The sequence below is a fragment of the Cryptomeria japonica genome, chromosome 2 (assembly GCF_030272615.1).
Source record: "Cryptomeria japonica chromosome 2, Sugi_1.0, whole genome shotgun sequence".
NCBI classification, from domain to species: domain Eukaryota; kingdom Viridiplantae; phylum Streptophyta; class Pinopsida; order Cupressales; family Cupressaceae; genus Cryptomeria; species Cryptomeria japonica.
The window spans coordinates 627,299,675-627,312,627 of NC_081406.1; the positions used below are offsets into that span (position 1 = coordinate 627,299,675).

Genomic DNA, 12,953 nt, shown 5'->3' on the forward strand with positions numbered 1-12,953 from the left:
TACGGATTGTGCGTACGAACTTAGCAGAAGTTGAAGCAAGCAAGGTACAATGAAACTGTAATGTCCCCAACTCCGCAATTTATGAAACGCGACGTAATCCGATGTACACAGTCTAAATATGGATATGTATTGTATACAAAATAACTGTATATAAGATAATGTCCTTGGTTTATCCTTCAAGATGATGCTGTGTTTGAAATTTATATTTGATTACATACGAACCATTATCATGCTCAGAATGACTATATATAAGATAGTGCCTTGATCTGTTCTTCAGGACGTTGCTGTATCTAAAGTATATTCCTAATCTCTGCACTCCCTTAATACAATCTATGTTTGTTTCTATAGGTTTGTACATGGACTGTGGGTTGGTAATCGGCTTTCCACAGAACAGATTTTAAGAGGATTAGAATTATATCTCCCACGATGCCTCCAACATGTATTGGGTGCTCATTATATATGCTGAGGAAGTGTTACAAGAGTCACATCTCTTGTCTCTTGAAATCATTTTATCTCTTCCTTTCCTTAATCGTGTCTTTTTATAACTTCCCTTGATCGGTGGTTTGTTTGCTTATAAATTAATTGGATAGGGTATTGTATTCTTTTGTTAGTCAACCGATGTTAATTAGTTTACCATTGTGTCTAGCTTCACCTTCGTTCTAGAGGCTATCATTCCTCAATACTAGTTCTTTATCCATTGAATGATCTTCTCTCATGGTGCTTGGTTCGCTTTTGGCTAGTGATGTTTGTATCAGGGTCCCCCAATGCTGGCCTCACGTTGTACAATGCTGGCCTCGCGTTGTATTACCAGACCCGCGTTCTTGCTGCTTTCCCTTGATGTTATTCCCTTCCTATTCTTCCCGTGTCCCTTCCTTCCTCTCGGCTTGCACTTTAATACTCGTGGGGAAAGGTGTTGGAGCGGATACCTCCAAGGAACGTGGCCGCTGCGGTGAATGGTGGTGACTGTTGGAGTCACTGCTCCATGTTCCAGCCGCACTACCTCTTGCGCCTTAGTTAAAGTCACCATCGCTATCATCTAATGCAGCTACTAAGGTAATACGCCCTTTTTTAAGTTATGCGTTTTAATCATAAAATTTGTTAGTGTAAATTGTATGCGATAGAGTTCTAATAATATCCTATGGTTTTAAGGGTATTATTCCATAATAATTATAAAGTATTTCTAGGATGATTTACATTGTATATTAATATCATATTTTTATGTTTATTTAATAATATACTTTATGATAAATATAATGTTATATTATGTATTAATATAATAATTTATATTGTATATCAATATTGCATTGTATGATAAATATAATATTATATTATATTATGTATCAATATATTATGATAAAGCTCATTTAACAGTTAACATTAATAATTAAAAATATGATCAATATAATATTATATTATATTATGTATCAATATATTATGATAATTAGAGGAAAATCGTGAAGTATCATAAATGAGACGATTTTCCAATATCATTAAATGTTAATTAATAAATGTTTTAATTATCGTATTTATTTAATCCAATGTCCAAAGAGGGGTTATGATAGAAACATCTCGTACGGTGTACGGTGTACAACAACAACAAAACAAATGCATCGTACGATGTACGACGATCACACCTAACCTGTACGGTTTGTGTTGATCACGGCGAACCAGTCCATACGACGTACGAAATTTACAGCACCGTGTACGACAATCACAATAGAATAGTTCGTACGGGGTACATTGCAGACTGTATAGCGAGTTGAGAAGTCTATATAGTAGCGTACGGCTGCCGATGCAGAGGAGGAGAAGACTGTACAGACAAGAAGAAGAAGACCGTATGGAGGTTGACACAGGGAAGTCCGTACACATAGGGAATAGGCACATAAAAATTGAAAGCATTTGTTGGAAAATTCGTGCCATCTGTACTGAGTTATCTGCAAAGTTTGCGAAAGTTGAAGAGGTTGTACAGTCAGGAGAGGAAAGTGTACGGACCAATCCGTATGGTGGAGAGACAGCAACTAGTATAATGGTCCATACCAATTGGTGAGTCACATTGGCAGACCGTTATAATAACGGCCAAGGACGGGAGAAAGACAGGGAAACAGGGCAAAACAGTTGCAGCACAACCATGACAGCTACAGATCCAGCCAGTAGCAGGAAGAAGACCAAAATTAGGCCAAAAGTGCAGAAGGATCCAGAAGGAATCATGGCGGAGAATGTAGCCTTTGAGAGTGTGACTGGCAGTGAATGTCGTACCTGGTGGGAGGAAACTTTCCTCGACCATGTGATAAAGGATTCCCTCAGAAAAGCTCAGGTGGACCATGCCATCCAGATGCCCACATTTAACATCAAGGATTTTGAGCCAGTGCTGCAGACTATGGTATTCGGATACAACCCGCAGGAAAGGGCTTCCATTATTCAGTTCCAGGGATGCACGGTACGAGTTTCATTCAAACTAGAGGACTTCAGGAAGGTATTTGGCATATCGGAGAAGGGGGCATTTGCAGCAAAACCAACCAAGAAGCTCACCAAGGAAAAAAAGAAATGGCTGATGGATTTGGTATGCAGGGATGACTTCACAGAGGAACAATGGAAGAGTGCCTAGTTGGACAGTAGGGGGTTGAAGCGTGCATTTATTGCATCGGGAGAATGGAGAATGCTGATGGACTTGGTAAAAAGTCGCCTCACAGGAGCCAACTGTGCATTCGACATAGCCGTCTAGATGATAGGGTTAATGAATGGGGTTAAGTGTGGTAAAGTGTACAATTGGGGGCAACTGCTAGCAGAAAGAATTCATGATTTTCTCAAGCTGGAACACAAGACATTCTACATGTGCCACCATGCCATCAGCCTATTCTTGGATGTCGTACGCGTGCAAGTACCGCCAGAAATGTGGGGAACCTTTGAACTGCATGAACAGGTGGAACCAAATAAACCTACCATGTACTACTATACCCACCTGGACACACTAGGTGACACCGCGCAACCAACCAAAAAGAGAAGAAAACTGGACGCATCCATAGAGGTCGAAGATGTCAGTAGCTCAGAGGATTCAGAGGAGGAAGTGGAAGAGACTGAGGAGCAGGAAAGTGGTGATGAGGGGTTCCTTATGGCAAGACACACAGCTGCAGAGGATGAAGGGGAAGCAGAGTTGCAGCAGTAGGAAGAGGAGGAAGAGGAGGATCAACATGGAGGGTTACAGGCACAATGGAAGAGTACGAGGGTAAAGTTCACACCTCCGAAATTATCCTTGGCACACTTGGTACCACAAGAAACGCTTACGGTGGCCAACCCCGTGGGAGACGTACGACCAGTAGGGGTGCTGTTCTGAAGAATCAACGAAGGGGAGCCACTAGCACAACAACGGGTATCATTACCACAGATCAGCTTGGCTGTACTTGCAGCAGAAGCCACGGAGGGTACCAGTACGGTAGACCAGACAGTGGCAGGAGAGGCCTTACCAAGAAAAGACATAACGGCGAAGCAGGTTTTGGTACGACATACTCAGGTTTTGGTACGACATACATTGGTACGGTACCAGTAGGTACTGGTACAATATCGCATGAACTGGTACGGTACCAGTAGGTGCTGATATGGTACCAGTAGGAACTGGTACGATACCAACAAGAACAAGAACTGGTATGGTACTAGCAAGAACTGGTACGGTGTAGCAAGAATCGGTACGGTACCAGCAAGTACTAGTACGGTACTAACAGGAACTGGTACGATACCAACATATACTTGTACAGTACCAACAGGTATTGGTACGCCAGGTGCCAGTATGGTAACAGCGGAGAAAGATGAGGCAGGGGATGTGAGGTGCCAGTACGGTACCTCATAGATGGAGCAAAAAGATAAGAAACTGTTGGAAGCTGCCCACATGGTAAAGAAGGCACGGGAACGGCAGCTGCTGGCAGAAAAGAACCTAAGACTTCACACTGGACAACAACCTTCTCCGGCCACTACAGGGACGCCTCCTCCCTCTTCTCGGTCCTAGTTTATGTTTTATATTTCAGCTCTTATTGTCTTAGTCGTTTGGAAGACGACCTCGTTTTTTGGGGGGCTAATGTTAGGGGTAAATAACTTATGTTAGTAAGAATAATAATTATAATTGTGTTTATGTTGTGTTTATGGTTATGTTGTGTCGCCGAGAGGTTATTGTCGGGTAGTTGGGAGTTGGTGACGGTTGGCAACTTGGCCAACCGTCGGGTCTATATATTGTTTGGATGGAACCTCGGCAAGGGAGATTATGTATAGATATATTCTGGATAAATCAATAAAGATATAACTCTTCTGGTCTAGTTGTTTATCATTATTACTTATGCTGTGATATATGAATGTACTGGTACATGAATAATTGGTACGTGTGGAAAACATTGTGTTATCTGTGAGTTTTACCAACCTTAAATTAAGGACTAAACAAAAGACAACATACAACTATTGTGCAAATGGTGTGGACCCGGGAGTCATGAAGACACCAACTACCCGAGGCAAAAAGGTATTAATATGCTGGATGTAGAGGAACAAGACAGAGCAGTTCTAGCAATCACGAGAGCATAGAGGAAGAAGGCGATGTACCCAGATGCTTGTACGGAAAAGGAACAACTCCGAGAAGCTAGAGTCGAAGTAGAACAAGTGCTGGCGAAGGAACGAGTAACCTCTAATGGAATTGCAGGTACGTCATTGTAGGAGTCAGAGAAGAATGTAGTTCGGCAAGTGCTACAAACAACCATACCCATCAAGGTGGTAGACCTTCTTCAAACTATGCTGCAACTGAGAATGGCAATTGCCAACTCAGACAAAACAGTCATCCAAAAACAAAGTAAGCCACAAGATGAGGAATTGACGGGAAAACCACCACCCGAAGGGAATGAGGCCAGTGATCCAATGTTGCTGACGGTGAGCATCAGGAGGAAGCCGATTGTTGTTGAGATGGAAATAATGGGCCAAAAGTTGGCAAAATCCATCATCGATGGGGGCTCAAGAGTTATTGTGCTGTCAGAGCTCACTTGGAAATGACCGTGAAAGCCGACACTCTGACTGTCGACCTTCCACTCGATAGGTGCTGACCAGCACAACATTGAGCTGTTAGAAACATTGATGGCACAAAAAGTAATGATTGAGACGCAACAATTTTTCTTGGACTTTAGTCATCCCATTATAGAAAAAGGCGTATGATGCACTCCTTGGGAGGGGATGGTTGATTACTGTCAAGGCAAATAATAATTGGAAGCGGAACACACTCTCGATCGAGAGTGATGGGAGGAAGCACGTCGTTGACTTGAGGAACTAGGCCGTGAGTGAAGAACTAGCATCCTCTGACTCAGAGTCTAAGGGTGGAGAGTTAGGTATGGACGAAAGGAGGAAAGGCATGGAACCCAACAATGAAGGGGTGCTCAAACTAGAAGATTGCTTTGAAGATGAGACAAGTTCCTTGAATGGACTGTTCCATTGGCAAATGGAGGACTATGAGGTATTTTCACCAACATGTAATTTTCTTGAAGCTACAAGTCTTGGTGAAGAGCAACCAATGAAAGCATATAAAGTTATGAGGGATACATCTGACAATTGAAAAGAAGAATATGTAATGTGGAGTGTACAGGTCCTTGTGAAGGAAAATCAACATCACAAAAAAATAATGGAGAAACTCATACTCCTAGCTTCCTTGTACGACAGTTTCAAGTTGCACCCATATGACAGTTTCATTTTGCACCTGTACGACATTGTGTACTGCAGTTTTAGGTTGCACTCGTACGACATTCTCATTTTGCATTTGTACGGTGACATTGTGTATGACATCTTGCACCCATACCAGTACAATGGCAGTTTGCTTCATTCCACACCATACGGTGATGGCATGCAACCGTACAGTCACATCCATTGAATTCCTTATGGCTTCATTGGTATTGTTTCCATGTACGACAAGGTGGTCATTTCCACACAGAGCAAGTTGTTCCCAAACCTCTATGGCAGTCTGGCATCTACACGTATAGCATCCTCTTGGCATCTGTCTTGTACGTCATAACTATCCTGTATGACATTTTCCATACGACATTCATCATGTACAAATTTTTTTCGTATGGCAGCTTCAGCTCACACATCAGTCCATACTTCCATCATACGACATACGACTCCCTTCATAACGATCTTTGTCTTCGCTGTACGGTGTATGGAGTGCATGATGGAATTCAATTTTGTCGTACGGTGTACTGACCCTCCCAATCGGTTGATGGACCTTGGTAACATCCTTACTGTGCAGCATACGACATAGACCACACATACGATATTCTTCAACTCTACCATACGACGTCCAGACTAGACGCTTCGTACAATGCTCTTCAATTCTACCTTACGGCATACAGAAGCACTTAGCGACACACCCATGAGTTTTGTGGTATGGTGTACGGAGGACACTTTTGGTTTTGTCGTACGGTGTTTGGGAGCCTTGCATCAAGCGGCCCGTATAGGTGAGGGGTTTGGTACATTGTGTGAGTCACTTGGCAGCAGCACATCGACAGCTTGGTAGGAGTGTAGTGTGGTCAGACCATTGGGTGTGGCAGCTACAACATCATAAGTTCAATTCTGTAAGGCATCCATAGCTTCTACATTATAATTTTGACATGGAACCTCCATTTTCTGGCTTCATCAACAATGTTTTTGGCATCTTAAAAAATCATGAAAATCATGTGCGCCATGGAGTTCCGTGTGGTATTGAAGGTCTAAATTTGGTGTTGGCGACCGCAACAGGGAGTGCGCCTTGGGCATTGCCCTAGGACCCCGCTAGGGGCACTGCCTCTTGACTCCACTGGGGGTGCTGCCCCTAGACCCCCACAAGGGGCGTTGCCCCTTGACCCCGTTGGGGTTGTTGCTCCCAAACCCCCATTTGATTTGGCATGTACACTACAAGTTGGGGTTGTCTAGTACAAGTCATTGGCTACACTCTTGTCATTAGTCTTTCTAGATATTACTTGATGTTTACTTGTCGTGTGGAAGACGACTTTTTCTTTGGGGGGGCTGATGTAGTCGGCATTTTATGCCTATCATTATGTTTGATAATATTTGTTATCTGCCAATGTATTAATTGTTTGTATTAAGTGGGTTATCACTCTCGGGTAGTTAATGTGTCAGTTGGTTGACGGTTGTGTACCTCTCGGCAACTGTCGGGTCCTTTAAATATGTTGTGTAACCCCAAGGAATGTAGTGTGGTATAGCCGGGTCCATTGTAATCCTTGGCCGACCATCTTTGGTCTCTTTTTGTAATAGTTGCATGTGTGAATAAAGATATATTTTACTGTTGTGTTTGGTATGCATTGTCATGTATGTTATTATGTCCCGTATTTAATTTATCAAATATAACAGCAAACATTTATCATTTCATATGATGTTAATTGTTCATTAACTCTGAAGCTCAATAACTTTTAAATGATTTAACTTTAGATGCAATTGGTAAAATGAATTATATCGTTGGAATTAAAATTTGGGCAAAAATAGGTTTAACCCAATTTGGGGACATTACATATGACCATAGTAACACTAATTTTGATTGAGATTGATTTGACAAACCATGAGTATAAAAAAAATTCAATTACTTGGTATTCAATTGGGTGTAGCCCAAAACAATTTCAATTTTTGCTTTTAAAACCAGAGTGGGGGTTTGAAGGCAGCAGCCTTGAGTGTTGAGAGGTAACACCCCTATTGGATTCTGGTCCACACACTACCAAGCCCAAATTAAATCCTTCAAAGCCAGAAGGACCTTCATGGTGCATTAGCCTTTTATTTATTTATAATGTTAAATGATTCTTCTTTTTAGCATTTTGTAGGGGACTTCCTCTCTTCTTCTTTCTTGTAATTGTAAAATTGTAATAGAGAACGGGTCCCTTTAGAACATTTGTTTTTTAAATTTCCTTATTTTTTTAAACATGGATTGTTTTTGGTTTGGACCATTTGGTGCATCAGGATGCCCTCCTGTTTGCAGGGTGGTTGAGGTATGTCTGCATGTCTCGTGGCCATCTTGGTGATGGTTGGGCAGCCTGGAATGCTTCCCAACAGGGGAATGCCACCAAGGACATCCTCTGTACTGCAGGGTCATTCTTGTGACTGCCCCCTTTGGGGATGGTGCCTGAGGGGGTAATTGGGGGATTTTCATCCCTTATGCCATCCTTGAGAGCCTGGGACATCACATCCCCTGAAACAACTTACTTTTCTAAGGAAATGTCTCTGGGAAGACTGTAAAATACAGTACTTAGTATTAGATTTTATACAAGCAATTAAACACATCCTTAATGTGCATCCCTAAGCTGATTTCTATGCTTTGCAAATGATTAATTCTGTGAGCAGGGAAGCCTTGTTAGTGTTGCTAGCACCATGAACTTGAAGCATATAGGTAACATACATTGAGTCCAATTTGTTTTTTTACCACGATGAGAATATACAGAATATAACAGCTGAAATGTGACAATACGAGCAGTCTAGCAACAATAAGCAAAGAAAGCAATACCATATGAAATGATTATCTATACCTTCAAAATGTCATTATACTAACATAGAACTATTTCAAACCGAACATAATGTTTTGCATCTTTTTACTTCATAACTAATATTAACTTTGCCTCCTGATTAAAATGCGATGTGTGGCGAGGGGTCCATTGTACATCACCTGAGAGGTTGTAGGGGTGGCTTGCCCTGTTAAAGAGCTGAGCTCTGGGTTGCTGGGCTAACCTGCCAATTCCTCTTGGTAAATTTTTTTTCGCCTCATAAATACTTATAATCATTCTTCTATTAAAAAAATATGAAGTTTGTAAATGAAAATAAATTGTGAAGGAATGGACCCTCTTACCACCTATACCACCTCACAAAAAAAGAAAATGTTTTTGTCCGGATGGGGAGATCTAAGTTGCTATCAGGGTAGGCTCTATTGTGGTTTTCCCTAATGATGGATTTATCAATGTAGTGTCCATAATATCCTTGTCACAAGATGGGACCCAATCTGGTCTCTTCCCTGTCTCAAACATTGATCACAGTTCCAGTATTATCTTTGTCCCAAGATGGGTTACATTATCATTCTTGTCTTGAGATGGGCCCGGATTCAGTACTTTTCCTTGTATCTAGATGGGTTCAAGGTCTGGTTTATGTATTCTCGTCCAAGTTAGATTCCTATATTCCAGATGGGTGAGCTGTATTGTGACTTTCTTGTCCAAGATCAAGCTCTAATTTTATGATTTTCTATTATATATGGAATAAACTCTACTACCGTGATCTTCTTGCCTAAGATGGATCAAACCTTATGATTGCAATATTCTTTCCTGTGATGGACCTGAAACTAGTATTTTGATTCTTTGTTTGATATGAGTCAAGTTCTTTATTAATTACTTAATTATTAGTTTATTGATTTTTAGTTGAGATTAGACAATGTTTGCCGTCTACAGACAAACTAGTTGGAATCCTTGTTTAGTGACAATCCACAACGATAGATTTCAAGGGACAGTTGGCTTGGTAATGGTCTTTGTCTCTCTTACAGACATATTATTTAATATTACAGATGTTGTGAGGGTATTTTTTAGGCATCTGTATTGTCCAACATCTTTGTCTTGTGTTTTGGTTGTCTTGAGAAGGTATCTGAGGTGAATTATATTTATCCATAACAAATGCAATATAAAAATTCTGGAAATTGCAGCCTGGTTGAATACACAAGCTAACACAAGATCAGCAACAATGTATGAAGTGAGTATGCAACAATCAGCTAATTCATTGCCATCAACAGAAACAGAATACATGTTATTTTCTGTAATGATGTGTGAGGGGATGTGATTGAGAGGAATGCTCGAGTATTTATAACTGAAGTTCAACAACACTTTTGTATTGTAATAATCAAGGTACAATCTGTTTGAGCACGAGTACAGTGATTCATGCAAGGACAAAACATTTGGAGTATGTTTTCACTGTATCTTACAGTTATTGCAGAATCCAAATTGGGAGCTGATTCATTGTAAGAAGAAAAATGCATATATTTTCACCAAGGCTTTAGTTGAAGAAAAGTTTGAGTTATATGGATATGCTCTTTTGTTATCTTTGATGTTTAGAGACACATTTATCTTGAGGGGCTACATAATGGCTGTATTTACATATTTAATCTTGCTTTGTTACATTCCAGATTTAATCTGTGTTTCCACTATGTGGCTACAAGATCCACTTTTCAGTTTTCCAAGCCTTATTCTAATATAAAATGCTGAAATCATATGATTTTTGACCTATTGTTATTAAAAGAAACACATTTACAAAGAGAGATTCATTTCATCTTCATGCTCTAGAATCTAAGTAAACACATTTTCTGTTGTTTTTCTATTCATCTCTGTGAACTGGTTGAGAGTATTGAATATAGTCGAAGTAGGAAGAGATTGTTTATTAAGGTCCTGCAAGATCCACTGTTCAATCAGCACAACTTTTGATCTTTAACTTCATAAAATGTTTCTAGTACAGTTTGTTTATTTTCTTCTGGCTTTTTTATTTCTTTTTAAAATTAATATAATTATAATTATTTTAATGGTGTTTCCTGACAATATTACATTTTCTATAGACTATAAGTCTATAACTGTCAAATGATGTATGAGATTGATTACAACTTAGTTACATGGCCAAAAATTAGTAATTTGCTTCTTTAATCTTGAGAAATCAGTCACAAATGGCTAGGGATATTTTCTTTACCTTGATACTGATTTATGAAAGCTTATAGATGGAGCATCTTGCCTATACCATGCACTGAGAGAAGGAACTAAGAACATTAGCAAGAAGGATGATAATAGAATATAAAATGCTATAAAATTCCAGCTTGTGCTATAGATTGCAAAAAGAAAAAAGCACTACCAACATGGATGAATCTAAAGTCCTCTAAGTTAAATCTGTAACAGGTGGCGATCGTCATACAAAGAAAAGAGTCTTACATGTAAATTCATCCAACTTGAAGGATCAACAGTATACATCAAGGATGGTTGGCCAGGATGATCCACAGGGAACAAGAAACATGGAGTGCTCAAGAAAAATGGTTTTCATGCCGATACTTGAAGAAGGTGTTTATCGTTTTGATTGTGATGGGGATGCAAGTAAAGAAGCATTCCCAAGCATATCATTTTTGAATCCTAGAGCTAGAGATGCTCTTCTGGAAGTTTCTTTGCACAAGGTGCCAGATTACATTCCATTTTGCGAGTGTGAGCATGGCCAACAAGTTGTTACTCTTGAGGTTTGACACTATCTCCAATTTTTTGACTCTTTCCATACAGATAAAATGTTATTTTTCACATGCAGTCTTATGAAATAATTCGAAATGATCCCGATCCTTTTTTCTTTTCATGTGTTCATAATGTAGCTTCCACATGGCTCTTCTTTATACGGTACTGGAGAGGTTAGTGGTTCCCTTGAGCGGGCAGGCAAGCGGGTAAGTTATTATATTTGAAAGCATCGTGTAGGTTCTCTTCCTCATTTAGGTATACTTATGATTCCTATGAATGTTTTAAATGAGAACACAAACATAACTTTGGATTTGGCATGAGTATCTACATTTCAATTTCATATGATTACATTTGTTATTGATTTGAGTTATAACAGTAACCAGAGACAAGCGGACCAATGCCTTATTTATATACTCTAGTGATTAATAGGGTTGAACCTTAAAACTTGAATTTATAGCCTTATACATTACTTGTTTTGCAATATCTTTTTGAGGCTATTTAGTACTTATGATACATGGTTCTGAACAGACTGCTATTAGTAAGTAATTAACATGTTCAGTCGTTTTACCAGATTTTCCCTCAATTTGAGCTCTTTGAATTCTAGAGAATTATTTTTGATACACTGGGTTGACAGAGTGTTTCTTTTGCAAGTTCATGACTTTATATTGTCTTCTCTTTCCTCATTATAGGTATTTACATGGAACACTGATGCTTGGGGTTATGGTGATAGTACGACATCTCTATATCAGTCTCATCCATGGGTTTTGGCTGTTTTTCCAAGTGGGGAATCTTATGGAATTCTTGCTGACACTACAAGGCGGTGTGAGGTGGATCTGCTATAAAGTAGTTTGCATTTTATCTTTGATTCTTTTCCTATATTCTTTCTAGGACTTATGTGGTGGAGAAACCAATAATCTAGGGAAAAAGTAGAATAGAATGCATTTCACTGTTCTCAGTCTGCAAGCATAAGGTTGTAACTGATTATAGTCTTGAAGGACTTATGAATACTGTCCTCTGATTCAGCTTTATCTTGTTGGTTAGGTGGACTTGCGAATTGAATCAACCATTAAATTTTCAGCTCCATCATTCTATCCAGTTATCACATTTGGTCCATTACCATCTCCAGCAGCAGTTCTGACATCCTTGTCCCATGCTATTGGTATTTAATTCCTGCTTCAAAATCTTTATCTTTATGCATACAAATCAACTAATAATGCATCAATGTCTTCTACATGAATGTTAAAATTACATGTGTCACATTTGAATCGGGCGTGTGTTCTTATGAACAGGTACTTAAAATTTTAGTTTTCTATAGTAATTGTTCTGTCTTTTTTTAAGTGTAGCTGTTGTGGGTTTACATCTTCTACTTGTAAGAGTTTGTCTTTTAGTCCATATCTGAAGATGAGTTCATATCATATATGTAACTCACCTTTTAGTCTTGAAATTTTTGTGGAAAATTATTTGCAATAACTCTCTGTATGAATAATTTTATATTAATTAGTGTTCAGCAAAAAAAAAAAGCGTTTCTATCTTTTTGCCATTGAAAGAATCATCTCCAAAGATTGTTATATGATTAATGTCAAATTGGCTATTGAAAATCCAAATTTCAAGTAAATTAAAGAGGGCATTGACATCATTTTAGTGGTTGATGATCAGGCTTCAAATCTTATTTTTGGAAATAAGAAATCTAAATTATCAGGTGTCTTAAGCATTGGGATGAGAAATATTATG

The 12,953-nt window shown here is 39.2% G+C and overlaps 1 protein-coding gene across 4 annotated transcripts in view; it reads left to right on the forward strand.

Annotated features, from left to right (window-relative positions):
- Window positions 1-12,953, forward strand: part of LOC131078661 (uncharacterized) — a 185,503-nt gene that overhangs the window by 36,149 nt on the left and 136,401 nt on the right. For all 4 annotated transcript variants that reach the window (XM_058016408.2, XM_058016407.2, XM_058016409.2 and 1 more), the window contains exons 2-5: window positions 10,905-11,233; window positions 11,360-11,428; window positions 11,912-12,049; window positions 12,264-12,381. In XM_058016408.2, the coding sequence (XP_057872391.2) occupies window positions 10,905-11,233; window positions 11,360-11,428; window positions 11,912-12,049; window positions 12,264-12,381 (654 nt within the window). The remainder of the gene's footprint in view (window positions 1-10,904; window positions 11,234-11,359; window positions 11,429-11,911; window positions 12,050-12,263; window positions 12,382-12,953) is intronic.